This window comes from Coloeus monedula, assembly GCF_965178545.1.
Source record: "Coloeus monedula genome assembly, chromosome: 20".
Classification (NCBI taxonomy): Eukaryota; Metazoa; Chordata; class Aves; order Passeriformes; family Corvidae; genus Coloeus; species Coloeus monedula.
Genome location: NC_138800.1, coordinates 6,538,981 through 6,560,402, shown reverse-complemented (window position 1 = coordinate 6,560,402; position 21,422 = coordinate 6,538,981). Strand labels below are relative to the sequence as shown.

Here is a 21,422-nt window from a genome sequence, read left to right as displayed (position 1 = left end):
GAATCCTTTTCTCTCTTATTTGTGTGGTAAATACACACTTCAGCTGTGGGCTGTGACACCTTTGGGCTAAACAACCAGGAGGCTGATGAAGCTGTCACATTGCAGGGCTGTGTTGTGGGGATGCTGAGCATCTGCAGCACTGTGCTCCGTTGAGAGCAGAGCCTGAGGTCCCTCCACCTGCCTGGGGGACTTGGTTTGTAGTGCAAAGCCCACTGGATGCGGGGAGGCTGGAGTTGAGCAGTTTGACATCTGGCTTTCTCTGGGTGCTGGGGCTTTGGTGGTTGTACAGCAATTGCGGACTGAGGTGTGTGCACTGAGATCTCCAGCTGCACCTGGCAGTCGCTGCGTGACTTCCCCTGTGAGACTGGGCACTGCTGTCTTTAGCGAGGTGGTGTTAAGACATAACACTTCCCAAGGCCTTAAGTTCGGAGGAACTGGATGTTTTAATTTATCTTTCCCCTCCTTTCACATTGTTGCTTGTATTTGCTTTGCATTTGAGTGGTAATGAGGAGAGGAAACCCAGAGGAGGGCTGGGCGATTCTGGTGTCCATCCTTCCCCTTGCTGCCTGCCTTGCACTGAGGCTCCTGAGCAAGCTGGTTCTGTGATGTCACTGCCTTGGCAAAGGGCTTTTACACTTAACCCGTTGTTTAGTGATATCTGCTACTTCCTGTGTCCAGACACAGCCCAGACCTTGAGATGTGTGAGCAGGAGGAAGGGTTGAAGTGGTGCAGGGAAGGATACCTGCATTGTTCATCTCAGGAGCCACACAACTTCCTGTGCTGAGCCTCCTAAGGGACATGTACGTGTCCAGAGATGGCAGCTGACCCTCCAGGGTTTCTCCTCTGAGCCACTGGGAGTGTTGGAGGTTGGCAAAGTTGCTGGGAACTGGCGGCGCCTTTCCCTTCAGGGAAGGAAACTGTCTCGGACTTGAGACACATCAGTAAAGTTCAGGTAAAATAATTCTGGCCCAGACGTGTCTTCAGAGTCTTGCTCTCGGGCTCTTGAGGCTGGTGGCAGCAATGTTTAGACCAAAGTCTTCCTTTGCTTATTCCCCTCAGTTCCTGTTTAAAAGGCAGATTGTCACATATTTGGGGATTTATTTACCGTAATTGGAGTTATTTTCCTGGCTGCTGGCTTCTGCCCTCTGATGCAAGACTCCTCAGTGAAACGTGTGTCCAGAAAGCCATGTGACTTTTTTTTCCCCTTGCCACAAGTGCCAGCAGGAGATGCAATAATCAACGCGCTGCAGGGAATTTCCACTGGCAGTTCAGGTTTCTGAAATCTAGACATTGGCTTGGGAGGCAAAAGATTGAGCAGGGCTTTGTGGCAGGGAAGGGAAAGGTTTCCAGCAAAATTGAGTGTTTGCTGGTGTGTCAGACTCTCCACTCCTGCCCTCCAGCTCAAGTGCAGCAAATTCCCCATCGAGCAGTGTTGGATGGGCTTGCTGGGGGCTTCTGCCTGGTCTGCCTGTCACACAAGCATATCCTTACATCTGCCCTTGAAGCTGTTCCACGGGGTGATACCGGGATCTCATTTCAGGGCAACAAATAGAGGGGAAATGATTTGTAAACACAAAGCCTGAGTCTGCTTCAGAGCCAAGCTTCAGCAGCCCAAGCAGCAAATCAGGACAGAGCCAGTGACAGGTGAGGTGAGGTTGGAGAGGCTTTGCTGTGGTTCCAAGGCACGGCCAGCTCTGCAAACGCTGAATCCAACCCACTGTTTGGACGGAGAAGCAGCGTCTCTGTGTAAAATGAAAGGCAGGAAATGGAGCAGTGGCACGCTGTGTCCGTCTGTCCAGCTGTAAAACAAGAAAGGAGGTGCTGAGGCTGCTGTCCTGGGTCTCTGCATCTCCCCAGCTTTGGTGGTGGAGAAAGAGGGGTGCCAGGGAGTCAGAGTGAGGTGCACCAGGTGCAGCAGCTTTGGTGAAGCTTTAGATGTTTGCAGCGTGACAGGAAATCCTCTCGCTTTTGAAGAGATATTTCTGATTCTTTAATGTGCCTTGCACCTTTGATTTCCTCATGCTTTTAAGCAGCACCAAGTCAATTACTGTATTTCTGTTTAATTCTCTGAGAGAACACTGTATAATTAGGCTAATTATGCTGCTTTGTGAAGTTGTAAAACTCCTGATTGAGCTTGCGGGGCTGTTTTATAACCTGCCAGGTGTAGGCAGGGAGGGCTGCCCGCCCCGTGCCCTGTGCAGGTTTGGGTGCAGCCTGCCAGCTCGGTGAGGGTAGTTCCTTCCCAGGGGCTGCCCCACAGGCTCATCCCCTGCCAGCTCCATCCTGCCTTCCTCTTTTCACAGGCTGCAACCCCTCTGGGAATCCTGTGCCTGGTGCTGGGGGGGCTCCTTGGGATCTCTTCTTGCTGTAATGTTGAGATCAGGAGCGGCAGCATAGCCAAGGCTGTGTTTCTACTCTTGAGTGGTCTGGAGAGTGAGGAGGTGACCCCCCACAGGTTTAGGTGTGGAGATCTTTTATTTTCCCTAATTAGGCTGCCTGTGCCATGCAGCAGGTTCTTGGCAGCACAGAGCAGGCTCTGCCTGAGCTAAGTGACAGTCAGGAGGAAGGTGTGACCTTCAGGTGTCACCCTGGCTGTGTGATGCTCACTCCACCTTCACTGAACAGGACAGTTTAACCCTGGCTGAGTGACAGCCCTGAAGGCACATGGCCTTTCTCTAATGGAAGGGTCATTTTTAATGCTGGTCGGTGTGGCTGGTGATGGCTGTGGTGGCCTTAGAGCTGGCTCCTAGGTGACACACAGAGGGCACAAGTGATATGTCTGCCCCTGAGGCTCTCAGGTCCCACCCCAGAGAAGCAGACAGGAGCGTGTCGCTGTGGGATGGGAAGGAGATACACTATGGGGATGGGTTTGGCTGTGGAGCTTCTCCCATCCCTCCTGGGATCATCTGGCCCCTTGACCCTGGCTCAGTGAACTCCCAGTGCTTCTCCACCGGCCCCGGGAGCGGAGCAGGAGCGTCTTGCGTAAGCAGCGCCTGCTCTCCGGGTAATGGCACGGGGATGGAGAAGGAGGCTCCGGCTGCCAAAGGCGGGTTGGGAACAGCATAAACCCTTCAGCCTGAGGAGCCAAGGGCTGACAACCCTCGTGCCTGGTGCTGGGATCGGAGCTCGTCCCGCCCGGGGGGCCCCAAGCGAGCGCGGGGCCGTGGCGGAGAGCGGCCAAAGGCGGCCACATGGGCCCGGGTGGCTTTATAAAAGCAGGCGCAGCGGAAGTGATGCTCCCAGGCCCATCTGCACGGGGAGCGGGAGACGCGCCCCAGCTGGTGCGAGGCCCTGGCAGCCCCGGGAGCTGCTGTCTGCTGGGGTTTACTGCTGTCTACGTTGAAACACGGCTCGGGAAGGACGGGAGGGGGGTCGGTGGCACGGTGCCAGTCCCAGTTCTCCTGGCCTTCTCGTTCCTCTCTCCTCCTCCTCCTCCTCCCCGCTCCCTCCAATGCTTTAAAGTCACATTTCCAGGCCAGACATAGAATTAATCTCTGGGCACTTCACATTGCTGGCAGCGCAAAGCAGGATGTGGGATCTTTTTTTCTCTCTCTCTGCGTCTTGGCTGACTTTTTTACCTCTCGAAGAATTTGGAAGGGCCGTGAGATTCCCCCCACCCCCCTTCGCCTCAGTGCCGTGCAGTTTTTCAGCACGCTGATCACCCTGCTGTGGCTTCACCCTAATAGATTTCATATGCTGACACAGTTGACATCAGTACCAAACTATTTTACATGTGATCTGGTGTATTTCCTGAGGAAATCTGCAAGATATTTATTAAGAACTAATAAAATAAACCTCTCCATGAGCTTTTAGGTAGTTTTCAATTTTTCATGTCTCTCTCGTTTCCTCTTATCAATGAGTTTCTATTTTCTCCCTCCTCTCTGACCATTGCAAAAGGAAACAAAAATAAATGTTTTAAACCGTTCCTGAATGGACACTGGGAATATTTCTGTAGTGATGTATTAGCAAAGTCGTATTTTTAGGGCTGTATTGTCAAGACTAAAAATATCCCGCTGCAGTGCATCCTTTTTATAGGGCTTTGTGTGTGTGTGTGTGTGTGTGCTGAGCATTGTACAAGTTTGCACCAACGTGTAAAGGTCTTTGTACAACTGCAGCATTGCCTCCCCATCGCAGCTGGATTCCATTAGGCCTTGGAAATTAGTGTAATCCTGGTTAAGAAAGGGGGAAAAAAAAAAAAATTAATCAATCTCGCAGAGCCGCGTTTCCCCAGCTGAGCCGGGATACCTGCGTGGCAGCCGCGCTCCGAAGGGCTCCAGCAGCCGGTGGTTTTGCCACGGCTTTCCTGCCACGGAGGAGTGTTCCCTGACGGAGAACAGCGGCTCTGCTTCCCCCGGAGCAGCGGGGTTCAGGCAGGACGGGCTGTGGGCTGCAGTCACCCCGCGGGTTCTGCTCATTTGTCACGCTTTGGGGCCGCGCTGCGCTGGCCCGGCAGGAGCGTGTGTGTTTGTTTGTGTGTAGCTGGGAGCAGGCTGGATGCTTCGCGTTCTCAGAGGGATTTTCTACCTCTCTGCTATTTGTGTCTCCTTCAATTAACTGCGATTGCAACAGAGAGAACCAAAGGTGGGCGCCGGGCTGCGAAGCCGCCTCCCCTCCGCGCTGCTTGCGGGGTCCCGTGTGCCGCGGCCGCTGCCCGGGCCGCGATGGGAGGCGGCTCTGCCTCTCCGTCACGTGTGATGGACGCAGCCCTTTCCAAACACAGTTTCCCCTCCGGCTCGCGTCCGCGGATCCCGGCGTGGCGCTGCGGCCGTCACTCCTGTCCCCAGCAGCAGCCTTGCGTCACCGGTGGTGGGTGCAGCGGCTGACGGGGACCTGACGGCCGGGCCGGCGCCGTGCGCATGGCACACGCGGCGCGCCGCGCTCCCCCTCCGTCTCCTCCGAGCCGCTCTCCGTTCACTCGCGGGTTCCTCGTAGCTTTCCTGTCTGCTGCCGTCTGGAGAGCCACAGCCTCTCTGCTTCCTGTAGAGCAGTTCAGCGAAAGCAGTAATTAGGGCCCGTAAAAATTTATTTTATTAGCGAGAAGTGTTGGTGGGTAATTGGCCATAATTTGAACCCAGCCAGATTGGAGATTAATAAAAAAAAATTATATATATATATATATTTAAAAAAAAAAAAATCACAGAGAGATCTTTTTACCAGAAACACCAAGGCTGTGAGCTGGAAACCCTTCCCGAGGCGGGCGGGACGGGACGGGATGGCGGCTGTGGAGCGAGGGGCGGCCGGCAGCGAGCGCCTGTGCTGTACCCGTCCTTGAGGGTGTTTGACACTGGCATGGGAAGAAAGGAAACCTTGTTTTCCAAGAACTCTGCTCTTTCTCAGCTTGATAAGCATTTAAAATAAAAGCTGCACAATTGGAATTGGCAGAGCATCCTCATTCTTTTGTCTGTCTGTTTATTTTTTTCCCCTCATCCCTCAACATGTGTGCTACAGCCCAGGGTTACTACACCCCGTGGAACCACAGGCCTGGAGCTCTGCAGGCGCACCACGAGCTCTGCCCACCCCCGGCCTGGCTCTTTGAAGCCTGGCAGAACAACAGAGATCCAGCCCCGACCCTGGCAGCCTCCTGATGGCCAGGGCACTGAAGTCCTTGACAAAACGTGTGTTCTCAGCCCCTTTTGGCTCCCCCTTCGCTCGCGGGGCAGCAAACCCAGGGCTGCGCCTGGAGCCGGAGCGGTGGTTTTGGAATCAGGCTGCGACTGCACTATATGGACCCGATGGCTTTGGTATTTATAGGCTTGGTTGGAGTAGCTTGAGCGTGGCCAACGGAGCGGGAGCGGCTTGAGGGCCGACGCTCATCCCGACGGAGGGTGATTGGAGAACTCCCCGCTCCGGGAGGACGGAAGAGCCAAGCCCCTCTGCACACATGTCACGCGCGGTTACTGCCGGTTGAATCACACCAGGGAGTTACTTCAGGCTACTAGCCCTGGTTGTTGCTTTGGTGTAAGTTACTCGGGGCGTTCCTTCAGGTCCGTAGTGCTTGCTTTTTGCTTGGCAGCCTCGGGGCTGGGACCTGGTGTAACCGTTTCCCAAGGAATATTTTTGGTTTGAAAACTGAAGGTCAGCAGTTCGCAAGGGCTGCGCTTGCAGCCAACTCTGTGGTTCGCCTTGTGCCACCGGGCCAGCAGCACTTGAAATCCTGATCAATTGATCTGCAACACTATGAAACCACGAAGGGCGACTGCCAGTTAAAACTCCCCGTCTCGCCCCATTTTCCCCACCCAAAGTGTCTTTCTGCCCATATCCCCTTTCTTGCTGCCTGTCTCCCTCCCTCCCTCTCGGCTGTGTATTGGAGTTTTTGTCTATCTTTTTCCATCTCTCTGTCTCTTTTCATAACAGTTTTTAATAATGTTTTAGTTAGTTCCAGCCTTTTCCCTCAATGGATCCCATTGGAAAATGCATTTGAAAGGAAACAGTTATACACTTCCCTTCCTTTGAAACTCTGTTGGCACCTTTTCCAGTGCAGTAAACCATACAACATGGATTTTCAAAGTTTCCAAACACAGACATGCTGGCGTTAAATTTATGAAAAAATATTTTATTCGGCTGTATAGTAACTATGAGTCTCCGAGCTGCTGGTCACAGTGAAATCGAAGCTCGCTTTGGAACTGCAACAGGTTTTCAAATCTCTGCAGGAAACGGCGCTGGAGCTCGCAGCTCCCTTGTGTCCTCCTGCCAGGAGACACAGCAGCAAACAAAAGGGGTGCTGGGGCACCCCAGGGTGAGCCCACCACCCGCCAGCACAGCCTTTCCCTCTGTATGGCCGTGCTGGGAATGCTGCAGCAACGGTAGCTGCAGGGAATATCGTGGTTGTGCCAATCCTATCTCAAATCACGGGGGAAAAGAGGAATTTGGCATAAAAGCGTGATGTCTTACGCTTGTTAATGAATGTGGAGGGTTCAGGCTCTTTAGTTCCTGAGTACCGTGGCGGGGGCTCCATCACCAGTGCGAGCCCTCACGTGCGTTGGGACCCGAGGCTCCGGCTCCATGTGAGTTGTTGGAGCACTGAGATCGTATTTTCTAACAGGGGGGCTCGGATGTTAAACTTCCTGGAATGGTTTCTCTGCGTGCTGTTGGTTTGTGCCTGTGGTCACGGCCCTTCCCGCAGGGAATCGCTCACTCAACACCTGAGAACCTCCCTTTGCGTGGCACCGCTCGGAGCTGAATTCTTGCCAAATTTCCACAGAAGACCACAGCCCCCATTCACCACGAGAGGTCTGGTGGGTGAATCTGGCTGTATCCTCACAAGGAGCATTTTGAGGGGTTGTTTCCAAGCAGAGCGAGCCTCGAAGGCTGTGCCCAGTGGCACTTGAGGTGTGGTGTAAGGCAGATAAAACCTCCTGTGATAGACAAGGTGGTGATATGGCAGAGAGATCCCAGGCTCAATTTTCCTGTTGTCCTTTTAGTTGTAAAATTCCTTTCCGTTCTCATGGGAGTTTTCCAGAGAAGTCACTGATTAAGTGTTATCGCTGTGCTCGGTGCCACATGGAGTGTAGGAAGGGCTACAAGATTCAGGTCCAAATAATTGGATAGTGTAAACTCACTGGTTTGTGCTCAAAGCATTTTGGATTTGGGTGTCTTTTTTCCTGGTACCTCTAACAAGTACTGATGGGGAACTGAGCTTAAAGGATTTTCTAGTCCCTTGACTGCCCACCTTGAGATGCAGGAGTTGGAGTTCTCCTAAAAAAATCCTTTGGGAGTTGCCTTTGATCCTACTCAAAGCAGGGTTGCCCGGTGTCTGCAAATTCCATCCCTTCCGTGTCACCAGCCAGCCAACAAGTGAGGGACACAAAAATAGCTGACCACGTGTTGGGAGGAATTAAGGGGACTTCTGGATCCCCCTGAAAGTTCAGGACCAAGGCAAAGAATGGAATTAAGTTCTCCATCTTAATCCCCCAAACCATGACCTGGTCCTGCAGCCCTCAGCCTCACTGAACACGTGCACATTTCAGCACATCAGAACACTCTGCAGGAGGGTCTCTGCTGCCTGTTAATTTTCTGTGTTGACTGAAAACGGTACCTTGAGGGCAGAAAAAGCAATGTGTCGTTAGGACGGCTTTATGGTGAGTAAGTGTGATGGAGTTGACTTGAAGCTGCAGAGATGCCTCCAAGTCTGGGGTCCTGAGAGTTTTTTGCGTGCATAATTTCCATAGTTTTCAGAAAAGCGAGCTCCCCCATGGAACCAGGCTGACCTCATCTGGGATCCTCGGCTGGCACGTAAATCTGGATGCACCACATGAGCCTCTGCCATGCAAGGAATGCTGGATGTGTGGGGCTGGGATCCTCTGGGAAGAGCAGCCATTGATGGTGCCAGCAGAGCAGTGAGGGGGCTGGAAAAGGGGCTGCTATGCTGTGCCTCACTTGTGCTGCTTCAGGCCCCTTTTCCACCTGCCTTTCCCTCTCCAGTGCCTCACCTGGCTTTATTCTTCCAAGCAGATGAACCAGCTGCTGCTTTCGTTGGAGTGGCATGAGAGAGCTGTCTGATAGTGAGCACCTGGATTTCTGTAGGCCCCCACCTTGGCAAAGCAGGATGGAGGTGGCAGAAGGCACACCCAGACCCCTCTGCTGTCCCCTGCCAAACTTCTGGTTCCTGCTCCAAGTGTGAAGGTGCTAGGGATTTTGCTGAAACAGTCAAAGAATTTTTAACTTGAGAAGAACAATATATTTTCCCTAACCTCATTCTGGCAAATGGCTGAACCTTTGTAGCTGAAATTTTCCCAATAAATTTAGCTCGAGGAAAGCTTTTGGCATGAAGGATTGCAGCCTAAATGGTTAAAGTTTGGCAAAGTTCTTAGGAACTGAAACCAAGGTCTTCTAATGGAAAGTGTTAGGTAAGCATCACTGCAGGCAGAGTGGCTGGGCTGTGCCCCTCTTGGTGGGGTGTCCTTGGACTGGTGGTGCCACTGCCACCAGTCAGGGAGGCTGGAGGGACCAAGCAGGGCTGGAGTGGGAGGTGGGGAGGCAGTTCAGGCTTGCAAGCATTTGATGAAGACCCTGGGATTTCCTGCTTCCCAAGAGCATGGATTTCACTTCATGTTTTGGCATTTTCTTTGCAAACCGACACACTGAGCCCTCAGGAAGCCGTAAGAAGATGAGCAGCAAAGGAGGGAGGGAATGTGCTGGAACGGAAGCTCCACACTTTGCTGTTCCTGCCCCATCAAAGGCTCCTTTCTCTGAATGCTCCTGTCTGCAGGCATTTGCTCTCATGAGCTTTTACTGCAGGCTCAAAGTGCTCACCCGGGTTTGCACCCAAAGAATCCAGTTCCAGGCTGCCTGCTCACATTTTGCTGCCACGGACGTGCCCACCCCCAGCAAGGGTTTGGAGAGGTGCAAAATGCTGCCCGTTATTTGCTGCTGTTGTTTGTCCTGGTAAAACTTCCCTCGGGGCTGGAGGAAATCTCTTGGGGAGCCCTGTTCACACCTCCTCCCCGTTGTAAATAACATCTGACACAGTTATGGCTGGGCACACGCAGCTCCTCAGGGGATGCTGGTAGCTCTTGCCATGCTGCTGTGTAACCCAGCCGGGCTCCCCAGCTCCTCACTGGCTCTTTTGGTGAGGTTCATAGCTCTGGCATCTTCAAAGAGGGCTTACAGATCCTTGTAGACAGAGGATAGGCATTAGGGGTTATCTTTTATCATTCTGCATCATTGCAGTGCCCCTAAAACCCTTTTCCATTTCTATCATCCATGACTTTTCTTCTTTCATGCAGCATTCCCAGTTTCATCTGAATGCCCTGCTCGCCTTCAGGCCTTTTTGCCTTTGCAGCATCTTCAGTCCCATCCTGCTTGTGCTTTTTATGGCAAATATTCCCTCCACAGGAAGAGACAGCTGGTGCCAGGCTGGTCTGGAGCTATAGATATGCTGATGAGCCAGCGTGCCAGCTTGAAGGGACACGCTTCCTTACGAGCCAGCCAGGAGTTACATCCATTTGGATTTGCCAGCCTTTCAGCTGCCAGACGGGTCAAATTCACGATGCTGTCAGTTGTTGGCAGCAGAACCTGTGGCTCTGGGGATCTGCAGTGAAGACTTTGCTGTGCCTGTGTCACGAGTGCCAGCGTCAGCTCCTGCTCTCGGAGCGGCTCCAGTGAGGGCAGTGCTGAGAAATGAGAGTTTCTCTGGCAATCCTCCAGGTTTGCCACCATGGATGGAGCCTGGGGGTGCCTTTTCCCCAGCTGTGATGGCCAGGGAGTGGCATGTCTCAGTGCAAATGTGACTAGTGACAACTGGGATGTATGTGCCTCCCCAGGCAGGGGGAGTGTTTCTGACTCTGTATGGGCTGTTCCACGTCCCAAACTGACTCCCACAGCCTCACCGGGGTCAGGGGGGCAGAGCAGGATGCTGGCCTTGCCGGCTGGGTCAAGCACCCCAAGCGTGTAGGGAGAGCTCCGAAGTGCTGCTTAGTGCAAGTGGAAATGGCTTCAATCTGTGTTTTGACTGATGGGTCTTTTCAGGAAATTTCTGAGAATAACATTTCTAAAAATGGCTGCTTCTTTCCACTGATATTTCCTGGAAAAGGCTGTCGTTAATTTTAAACCACTATCCTTTTCCCTTTTCAAGTGGAAATGGCTTTGTGCTTGTCCTCAAGGCTAATGTCATTCTTTCTGACCTAGCCCGGGTTGTGTGGTGGGGAGGGACATTGTGCCACTGCCATTGCCTCCTCTTGCAGGTCCTGTTGGTCTTCCAGACCTGCAGAAATTGGGCTGTTGGGGACACTCTGTGCACGTGTCTGCTTTCCCCGTGGAAATTAGCAACTTCTTATTAAGTTATTATTATTAATAGTCACTTCACAATGATGTTTTTTGTTGCTGACTCCTGGCCAGCCCCGAGTACACAAGAAAGCTGTCCCTAAAGTCATTCCCTAAAGCTTTGTTCGTCAGGGTCAGGAAGGATATACTGAGCTGGTTATCGCACCCCAGGTGCAAGGATCCAGCCCTGCCCGGGCTTAGGGACAATCAGAGCCAGAGACAAGCTCCTGAAGCAGCCAAAGGGAGCTGGCAGCACTGAGCTGTCTGGGGCAGGCAGCCCCTTCACGTCGGGCAGAGCATGGCTTCCCCTGTGGCTCCTGGGCAGGCTCGCTGCTTCGGGTGGGAATATGTCATTAATTTTTATACCTTCCCCTGTAAACCATCGACCCTTTTTATGATGTCATGAGGGATTCCTTAATTTTGCAGCTGCTTCCTGGTTACGTCAGAGAAGAGCCTCCCGTCCTAGAGCCCAGCACTGCAGTCCAGGACGGCTGGAAACAAATGAAGTGTTGAATATCTAATGGCTTCCACAGGGAGAGCTGCTCCATCCTCCCCAGGCCCCCGGCATTCCTCACCTCCTAGGCCTCCCTCCTTCCCTCCCTCGGACAAGTCAGGGTTGCAGAGGGAGCTGCCGGCTCCTGGGCGGCCCCAGCTGCTCTGGGAACACGTGCAGCGAGTTCCCCGGTGCTGCTGCTGCTGCTGTGACCAGGACCCTCCCAGGACCTTCCTGCCATCAGTACAGGGAGGTGGATTGGGGGCATCCAGGTTATTACTAAAATCCAAAGGTTGCTTTGGAAGGGGTTCAGCCCTGTGTGCTGCAGGTGGGGATGTTCAGCTCAGCCACAGTGCTGGGTGGACTGGGACTGCCATCCTGTTTGCTCAGAGTCAGGGAGCATCCTTCCAGGAAAGCTGCCCATGGTTCCCAGGGTATTAGCCAGGGCTGAGCAGTGCCTCCAGGTTCCCAGGCTCTCTCGAGGGCAGATGAGTGCGTTTGTGACTCGCCAGTTCCCAGAGCTGGGAGTGCCAGTGAGTCACAGGTTCCCTTCGAGGGGGTGTCGGGGAAATGCCCCACAGCTCTGAGCTCCCCCCTGGCTTTGCTGCTTTATATTCCCGTGGTTGTGTGCGGTCTCCACCAGGCAGGGCCGGCAGCAGGGCTCTCATCACCCATTTCCTGCAGACAGCCCCACCCCGGGGGGCTGCCCTGTAGCCCTGCCAGGGCTGCGTCTGGCGGGGAGTGACTCACCGGGAAAGCTGTGTCTGAGCGCTGAGGGAGCAAAGGAATTGCCTTCAGGTGGTGTCAGCTCCGAGGTGACCAGCCCGGGTCTTTTCCCCTCAGGGCAGCAGCCAGCTGGTGAATCAGTTGTCTGTGCCTCCACACTTGATGTGCTGACACATCAGCCGGGTGCCTTCGCCCCCAGCCCTGCGCTCACCGAGCTCCTGCAGCTCCTGTGTCCCCTGGCCAGCCCGTTATGTCATCCTTGGGATTGTGTCCATAGAACTGTTCGTTCTTTTGAGTGCCTTCCCATACAGTCCTTCAGCCTGTCACCAGGAAAGGTGGATTCAGCTGTTGTTCCCTGGGAGCAAAGCACATCCCTGCTGCTCTGCCAACACTGGGATCACCTGCTGCCAGCACTGCTCTGTGCTTCCTGGCATGGAGCCACCGTTCAGGTGAGGACAGAGAGGCCAGCATGGAAATTGTCCCCCTGGAGTCCTCCTGACCCTTGGCTGGAGCAGTCTGGTTGCTTGACTCAAAGGAATCTGGTCTCCTTTGAGACTTGTTGGCTGGGAGTGTTTTAACTGTGGAAGGTTCAGCATTCTGTGTGTTTTGTTAGCTGGGATGGATGGATGGAGGAGCATGTCCTCTGCTTGCTTGTGAGCTCAGGGGTTGCTGTGGCTCCTTTCCACCTAAACTAGGGGCACTCTCGGAGCAGAACAGCTGGGAGACCTCACTCCCAGCCCCTGCCCCATCCCTGTGAGCAGCCCACGTGTTCTGTGCTCGCTGTGCCCCGATTGTCCCTCACAGGATTTCCTTCAGCACATGGCACTCGAGCAGCCACGAGAAGCTTCCTCCAGCAAATCCCTCTCCTCGTAGGCGGCTGCCCCTTGCTCTTTTCCCATTCCCATTTCCCGTGGCTGGTTGTGTTGCCCTAATAAAGGTTTGGCACTGCTGTTTTGCACACCCTAGTGGGAGAGGGGATGTGTTTATCACTTTTCCTGGAGATTATCTGTTTAAGCACTCTCTGACAGTTACAATAACAAGGGCAGCGCGTTGTGTTTCCCAGCAAAAGGACACTCGCTGCTGAAAGATGTATAGCACTAATTAGAAATACATAACATCCGGCCACATGGCAGCCTTCTCCCGGCCGCTCCATTTCCTGAGCTCAGACGACTTTGACGACAGTTGGTTTATGTTTTCCATGAATATAACGTTCTCAGAGAAACACAAATTTCTCCCCGCTACAAAAGTCCCCTTTCTCTCTGTCTCTCGCCCTCTCCCCTGTGCAACAGGTAGATTGATGGCTGCAGAAGTCTTGGGTCGGGCTCTGCTGCAGGCTGGGTGGGAGCAGAGCCCAGGTAGGTGCTTGCAGAGGGCGCTGCAGCTGCTGATCCACCCAGCTCCCTGCAATCCCTGCAGGAAACTGCCTCCTGATAGGAAAACAGCGCTCTCTGTGCAGCCCAGTCCTCAGCTGGAAAAAAAACCCCTCTTTCCTACGTGTAAAGAAACAGGAGGACTCCTCTGCAGCTCAGCCACTTTTCTTGATCTTCAGAAAAACCGCCTGTCCCTGGTTCCCAGTTGCTTTTGCTCTGTGCTCGCAGCCTGATGCTCATCAGCTCCCATTTTTTCCATCCCATCCCTCTCCCTCTCTGGCCTTTGGGCTCTGCTTCAGAGCAAATAGCCTGGGTGCCAGTTGGAGGAGCCTGGGTCCAAACTCCAGCTCGCAGCAAGCAGCAGTCAGTCGGACAAGGACATTTTTACAAAGGTCCCCACGTGCTGCATGGGAGCTCTGCTGCCTGTAACACAGGTTGGGTGAAGGGAGGTAGGAAGATGGAGCATGCTCAGGGAGGTGAAAGCTTAGCAGGTTTTAACTGTTGAAACGGATTCCTGTTGAATGTGGAAAAACTGCTGTCTTTCAGATGTTTATAGCTTGGCCAAGAATTGACAGATTTCTAGTAGGGCAGGAAAACTCTCTGTTAAAAAGGTTATTCTGCAGCAAAATCTCAGATCCTTGTTCCAGGATTTGCAGTTGCTAGATTAGCTCAAGGAAAAGGTTGTAAGTGGTTTTTTACAAACAGGGGTAAGCCACTATCTTGTTTCCTAGCCTCATTCTCACAAGTGGCCAAGCTGTTTTGGCTGAAGATTTCCAGGAGAATTCAGGCTAAGGCAGGCACCCGGCATGGAAACTTCAGCAAAGTGTGAGCCAGCTGGAAAAAGGGGCTGACAAGTGGCAAGTGTCCAGCAGGGTGCTCAGAACTGTCACAGCTCATGTCCTGCTGCCAGTCTGACCTCCAGGGCCCTGACCTTCACAGGGGCTTGCAGGGGTCTGCAGGGCTCTCACTTACTTTTCTGGTGCAGAAAGACAGATCTTTGAGGCAAATTCAGCCTATGAAGTGTGGGGCAGTGCAAATCAGTCATTTCAAAGTGTTTGATGACACTTCTGCTTTAAAATGCTCTGGCTGCTCCTTTCTAGCTCCATGCAGCATTCCACGGACCTGAGTTTTGCTGATGTTGATGTGGGGCTACAGGTGGTCAAGAAACAACTCCAGCCTAAGGAAGCTCCCAAAAGGAGGCTTTTCAGGCCAGCTCAGCTCCCTGCTGTGGCTGCAGCATTGCTCCACGGGCTGTGTGTTGGTACAGCAACACAGACGAGGGTGTGAATTGACCTTGAGTCAGTCTTGGCTGCGAGTGCTGCAGGCTCCTGACCTTAGGTTGTGGTTTAACAAGCAGTTATTGAGGTAGCGGTGCCAGCTTTGCCCACCTGCCTCTCCACCCACGCAGCACCTTTGAAGGCAGTGGTACAGCTGAGAGGTGACATTTGTGAGCCCGCTGAGCTGCGTGATCGTGCTCACAGGGGTGGCTGCACAGGCAAGAGCTGAGGGGTGACGTGACAGGAGCTGTTTATCCAGGGCTGGCATTAACAGGGACGTTTGCCGGGTTTCAAGGGGAGAAAGGTGGAGAGGGAATGTGTTGTGGTTGGTGGTGCTGGATGATTTCCTGTGGAGTATCACTGCCGTGGCTGCTGGTGGCACAGAGGAGCCACAGCTCCAGCCAGCTCAGAGCTTGTGACCTTGTGGCACCTTCTTTTGTGTGTGATTCCTTTCCACAGTTGTCTGACACCTCCACAGTGTGCCCTAGCTGCACAGCATGGCTGGGTGTGAATTGGGAGGGTTATCTGATTACAGCCCCATTTGGGGTTTCAGGGGAGGAAGTGGAGTAGATCTGTGGCAGCTTTAGCTGTTGGGGTGCCACTGATGCCACTTGAAGTCTCTGTCACCGAGCTTTTGGTGACAGCCTGCAGGGATAGGATGCAGGTTTGCCTGTGGACCTGACAGTCATTCTGCCTGTCCTGCACCCACTGTGGATCTGGGGAAACAAGGTTTGCCCTGATTTGGGCAGTCAGGATCTCTCTCCCTGCTCTGTGGCAGCTGGTATCTCCATTTTTACTAATGCGGTGCAACCGCAGGGACAGAAATGACCTAAGTGTCACTCCATCCTCCAAAAACATCTCTTTTCCAATAAGTTTGTGTCTTAATGTGCATTACCAGCAGCATAGACCATTGCTCAGCTCAGAAGTAATGATGCCCTGTGGGCTGCAGAGCAGATTTGTTGCTCCAACCCTCATTTCAGCATATTTTCTGCAAAGTATTTTCCTCTTAATGCCAGGGTAGGCTCAGACACTGCATGCTGTGGGTGCAGAGAGTTGGTTTCCTTATTGCCCATCACTCAAAACACTCGGCAAGTTTCTGTTTAAACACTCCAAGTGCTTTGCCCTTTGACTGTATCCTCACCTTGTCTCCTGTGGCAGGGGTGGCCTGGGGTTTGTCCCCACAGCCTCTGTTAGCCCTGGCCACTGGCTCCCAGCTCGGGGCAAGCCAAAGCTCCCAGCTTCCCGAGGAAGGTGGTGACAAGGCACAGAGAGAAAGTTTCTCCTGATTTATGGTGTTTTCCCCTTTTGTCCTACAATTAAGCTCTTAAGAGCCTTTGCTGGTGCATGTTCAGGGGTCTTGAACAAGCACCCACCTGGATGTTTGTCCTTCCCTGCTGGGGGAGCCTCCTGGGAATGAGGCCGATGAGCTCATCCGGTGAATGAACTTTGAGGACTGGGGGAGGTTTGTGCATTTTATGAGTTTCATGATGAGCTGACAGCACCCATGGTAGCTGAGCTGGAACTGTGTGACTACAGCCCTTAAATGTGGGTGTCCTGCTGCTCTTACCTGCACAGTGGGCAGCTTTGCAGGCTGTGCCAGGGCGCTGAGTATCGTTGGGGTACATCAGAGCACCGTGTCTTTATGAGCTGGTGGGCACATGGTTTGTGTCTGCAGCAACACAGGATGTTTGATGGACAGCTGTACCTGCCACAGCTCAAGTGCAAGAAACTTTTTCCTGTGTTTTGGTTGTTAAATGTTGTGTGGGGAACTTTTAGCCTGCTGGTGGCAGTGGGAAGGGCTGGGACCAAGCCTGGCCACAGCCACCACAGAACATTGGTCTGGCTTTTGCAGCCAGTCTCTGAAATACACCCTGAAATATGGGATGCTCATCACCTTTGCCATCACAAACACCTTTAAGCTTTGCCTGTTTTGGACGGGATCAGGATGCAGCTTTTGCACCAGCTCAGTTTGGGGGTCACTGTGAGTCTGGCTTGAGCGCAGTGCCTGGAGTTATGGGGGCTGCCCACTCAAAGTGTGGGGGTCCTTGTTGAAATGCCTGAAGATTTTCACCGCCCAGGGGACTTGTCAGACTCAGGTGTGGCAGCTGGACCACCGTGGTCTTGTTATGTGTCCATTTAAGACAAGAAGTGAAGACAGTGCAGCATCTCACCCGAGTGCGGGAGGAGGGAGCGCGGGGAAGACGATTGTAATTTCTTGGACTGGACTGTGGCCAGAGCCCTGGGACTAACACTCTTAATTGTGGGAAAGGCTTCATGAAAGAGATTTACTGTCCCAGAGTGGTCACATCTTTAGTTTTATGTTTCCTCCAAAAGCTGACAGCCCCTGCAGTACGGCACTTCCTACCATTGCTCTGTGGCACCGGCTCAGCCCTGTCTCCGGGAGCAGAGCACCCTCATTCAGGTACCAGGTGCTTTCAGTGCCCTCAGTGGTCTCCATGCTGGGTGCTGAACTCATTGACAGCTGTAAGAACTGTCAATCAAGCCTACAGATGTTCCTCCTTATTTTTCATGTGTTTTCTTGGTGCATTCTAGTCTTTTTTTTGTTGTTTTTAACCTCCCACCCCACTGCTCTGAAATGATCTGTCCTTAAAACCCCACTGTTTGTTCTGTGCACCTCAGGTGTTTTGCTAGCCACAGCTTAAATGGGGTGTCAGTATCTTGCTCTAATCCTCTTGCCCTTTGCTCAAAATCCCTGCTCTGCCACATCTGGGCAGTTCAGCTCCCAACACCTCCATGCTGACGTGCAGCTGGTGCTGATGTTTCTGTTAGAGGTGCCTGGGAGCTGGGGGGCTCGGGGGGCTCTCCCTCCCCATGCCAGCCCTGGGGCTTCACTCACCGATTCAGAGTCAGTACCTGTGAGTTTGTAAAACTCCTCTGCCTGCCTTGGGGCAGCTGTTCTCAGGGTGAAAGCTCTGATCCTGCAGAAAGCCAGTGAGGAGCATCCTGCACAGAGTAAATGGCGTGGGTGGATAGGAACCCCCTAAGTGTGTGGGTTCTCCCCAGCCAGCCACTCCCCCACATCTTGGGAGGATGTAGGGTGGAGTAGAGGGAGTTGGGAAGGCAAAGGCTGCCCTTAAGGCTTAAACCCCTTCTGGGAGCTCTGGGCAGGCTGGCATGTCCCGCAGCACTCCCCAGCCTAACCCATGCCCGGCTCCAGGCAGTTCCCTTGAGCCAGCTCCCCGCTGCTCTCAGCAGCCTCAGAAGTGGTTTCTGGCTGGGTGGATGTGCTGGGGGGATTTGCTCTCACTCTGAGCCGGCTCTGTTTGGAAGAGCTGTGGTCATGTGGCATCTCCTTGAGTAACAGTTTCAATTAAGCTCTCTTGACAAGCTGTTGTGTGACTGTGGAGCTAATGGGAGGAACCCCCTCCTCAGCTGCTGAGGTTGAAACTCCAGCAGGGAGAGAGATCAAACATGCAGCTAATTACTCTTTTAACACTTAAACATACCCCCCTCCTCAGGGGAGGGCATCAGGCTGGAGCAGCAGCTTCTGTGCTGGGAGCCCTGAGTGCCAGCATGGTCCTGGCTGGCTCAGCACACACCATGGGCTTGGGCATGGTGTGGGCAGGGTGGCTGCAGCCTCTTTCTACTCCAGAGCAGCTACTCACCACCTTTTCTCCCCCCTACATGGAGCAATTATGTCTGGGACGGGTGTGAGTTAGGGAATCGCTCACCCCTGCCCCTCGTGGAGGCTGTGAAGGTGGAAGCGGATGGAACATATGACCCAAACCCTCTCTGTCTCCTAGAGTGCATCTCTGAGGACTGCCGCTCCGTCATCCAGGAACAGGCCACGGCCCTGGGGCTCTCCATGTTTGCACTCCTGGTGAGGAGGTGCACCAGCCTGCTGAGGGAATGTGTGCCAGGTAAGGGCGTAGCAGCAGGACCCATGCAGGGGCCCACGAGGCAGCCTGGTGGAGGTCAGGCCTTCATTCTCTGCTGGTTTGCACATCCCTTCCCCTCTGTTGGGGCATTAGGATCATCCCCTAGCATCTCAAGCTCTGCCCAGGTTATAGCTGGATGAGCTGCAGGAAAGCCCTTGATGTGTGCAGAGAGAAATATTTGGAAGAAAGGGATGGACTCAGGCCATGCTTTCTGCCAGCAACTGGGAAACTTCCCAAAACTGGGACCTGGGTATCCTATCTCTCTGATTGGTGCAGTGGCACCCTGCTGCCCTCAATAAAGGGATCACAAACACCCTGGCTTGCCCTCTAGGCCAGTCCATGTAGGGAGAACAGATCTGTCTTTGTGCTTGCTGTGGGTTGTGGCTGTTCCTTGTGCGTCCAAGGCTGGGATGTTGGGATCTGTGTCATACTTTCCCAGTCCCTGCCTGAGCCTGGCTGTGGTGAGCTGCCTCAGCTCTCACGTCTTGTATTTGCAGTTCAGCCACAAGAGATGGAGCAGGAGGACGACATCAAGGTCTCTGCCTTGCCCCAGGACCTGAAGGAGCTGCTCCCCAGTGTGAAGGTCTGGTCGGACTGGATGCTTGGCCACCCGGACACCTGGAATCCTCCTCCAACGTCTCTTGAGCTCCCCAAACAGTACGTGCACCCTCTGGTTTTTGCTCCCTCCCTGAGCTCCTCATGCCACCCTTCCCCCTTGCTCATGCTTTACTGCTGGCTGTGGCACCATGACCTGAGCACCCAGGCAAGGCCCACTGCCCAGGAAATGTTGGGAATTTGTCCCCCTTGGTGACACAGTGACTTCTTCACTGGTGTGTGAGTGGTGCTGGAGGGTGCCTGGTGGCTGCCCTTTGTTTCCATGTGTTAGAAGATGGCTTATGAGGTGGATTTTTACTTTCTGCTTAGGATGTGCATCTGGTTTTGTTGGGATATCCCTCCTTTAGGTGTTCCGCTGGCTCAGCCAGCTGGACAGGCAGGGCCTTCCTCTGGACCAGAGGGAACTCCATTTCCAGCATAAGCATTTTGTTACCTTTTTTTTTGACTGAGTCAGGCCAACCTTGGTTGGGCTGGGCTAGCCTGGAGCAGCTTGCCTGTTCTGGAGCTCCAAAAGTCACCTCCCCTCTGCTTCAGAAACCGCTTGTCCCTACCCTGCAATGCACAAAAGGGTTAATTTTCTAAACTGGCCAATTTCAGCCCATTCGTCCATAATGCGGACTAGGCAATTTGCATATTTTTGGACAGAAAATTGAGCGAAGGGGCCAAGTATGGAGTATGCGAAACAGCATCTGAGCATGCTCCGTAGCTGCTTTCCCGCAGGATTTTCCATCTGCCTCCGGTACTCCGGATCCAGAGCCTGAAATCACGACTTATTGTTAATCCAAAGGAGCCAGAACCCAGGGTGATGGGAAGGCGCATTAAGAGTAATCCAGCAAAGTGGCTTAACCATTAATGGGTCCCCGCTCCGTGCGTCAGGTCCAGTCCTGCTCTCCTGGTTTATTGCCTCTTACTCCAGTTCTTTTTCATTTGGCTGAGGAAATGGAAATCTCACACAGGAAGTTCTGGGCCTCATTTTGTGGAGATGGAGTCTGTTTTCTGTTTGTCGGCTGCTCGGTGTGGGACCGCTGCCTGCTCATGTGAACTGCTGCCCATCTTTGGGCAGGAACTCAAACTGGGATCTGTCACGTGAATGCGGCTGCACCAATCCCCCCCTTCCCCTCGCGCTGCCTGCGCAGGGAGCCGCCGAGCCCTTGGCCACGGGCAGCCTCGAGATGGAATTTCTGATCGGGCTCACACAGCCAGCGCTCGGCGCCTGCCCCAGGACGAGCTGCTCCCCCTCCTGCGGGGCGCGGGGCCGTGTCCCCCTGGGGTGACGGAGCAGGTGGTGGCAGCCCACCCCAGGGCTCTTGGGGGAGCGGTGGGTGTAGGCTGGGGGCTCTACTCCACAAGATCCTGATGTGCTCAGTGGAGGAATGAGGGTCTCTGTCTTGCTTGGCCTCTCCATGGAGGGTGGCTGAGCAGCCCCTCTTGTCCCACTGTGCCCATCCCATCCCACCCTGCCCTGTGTTGGCTCCCAGCTCCTCCACCGCGGTGCTCTTTGGCTCACATGGAGAATCTGCCTTAGCTATGCTGCTCTTCCAGCCCAGACCTCTTGTATGGATGGGTGTTGGTGGTTCCACAGTCCAGGACCCTGGGACAGCAGTGTTTGAGCTTCCGTGGAGATGCAGGTAGTGATGAACAGCAGGGAACCAGCTCTGCTCTTGGGCATGACCTGGGATTTGCAATGTTTGCCCTGGGGATAGGAAAGGAAAAGGAGAGCACTGGGTTAGTGTTTCAGCTCTCTATTGACACAAGCTTGCTGGCTGCCCTGGGGCTCTTCAGGAACCAGGTAGAGCCACCGAGTGCAGGGGTTTAGATAGGAGCAGCTTCAAAGAAGTTTAGAAGTAAAACATGGGTCAGAGCAGCAGGCGTGGTGGAGTAAGCCAAGGTTTATGGGCAGGGTGAGCTCAGGAGCAGGGAGAGCACGTGAGGAGCAAGTGCAGATGCCAAGTTGCAGAACTGAGTGAGGAGCCTGTGCCGTGTCACACATGCTCCTGCCTCTGAGACATGCTGTGAGATTCCACCACTGCCAACAGAGAAGCTGTTTGGATACTCTCAAACCACTTTCCTTGCCCCTTGTGATGGTGTGGGCGCAGAAAAGGGATGTAGAAATCCCCTGAAGCACAGCAGCGCCCTGCAGGGATGCCATGAACATGCTAAAGCTTCTGGAAAAAACAGGCCTCATACCCACCTGGCAGCCCACTCAGAGCCCAGAGCTTGCATCAAAGTGCAGCTCATCCGGGGCCAGGATGCCGGGCTGGGCTCGGGGCCAGCGAGGCAG

At 53.7% G+C, this 21,422-nt stretch overlaps 1 protein-coding gene across 3 annotated transcripts in view; it reads left to right on the top strand.

The window, feature by feature from the left end:
* SMG6 (SMG6 nonsense mediated mRNA decay factor) overlaps positions 1-21,422 on the top strand; it is a 105,671-nt gene that overhangs the window by 32,370 nt on the left and 51,879 nt on the right. For all 3 annotated transcript variants that reach the window (XM_082294449.1, XM_082294448.1, XM_082294450.1), the window contains exons 11-12: positions 18,392-18,508; positions 19,024-19,183. In XM_082294449.1, coding sequence (XP_082150575.1) covers positions 18,392-18,508; positions 19,024-19,183 — 277 coding nt within the window. The remainder of the gene's footprint in view (positions 1-18,391; positions 18,509-19,023; positions 19,184-21,422) is intronic.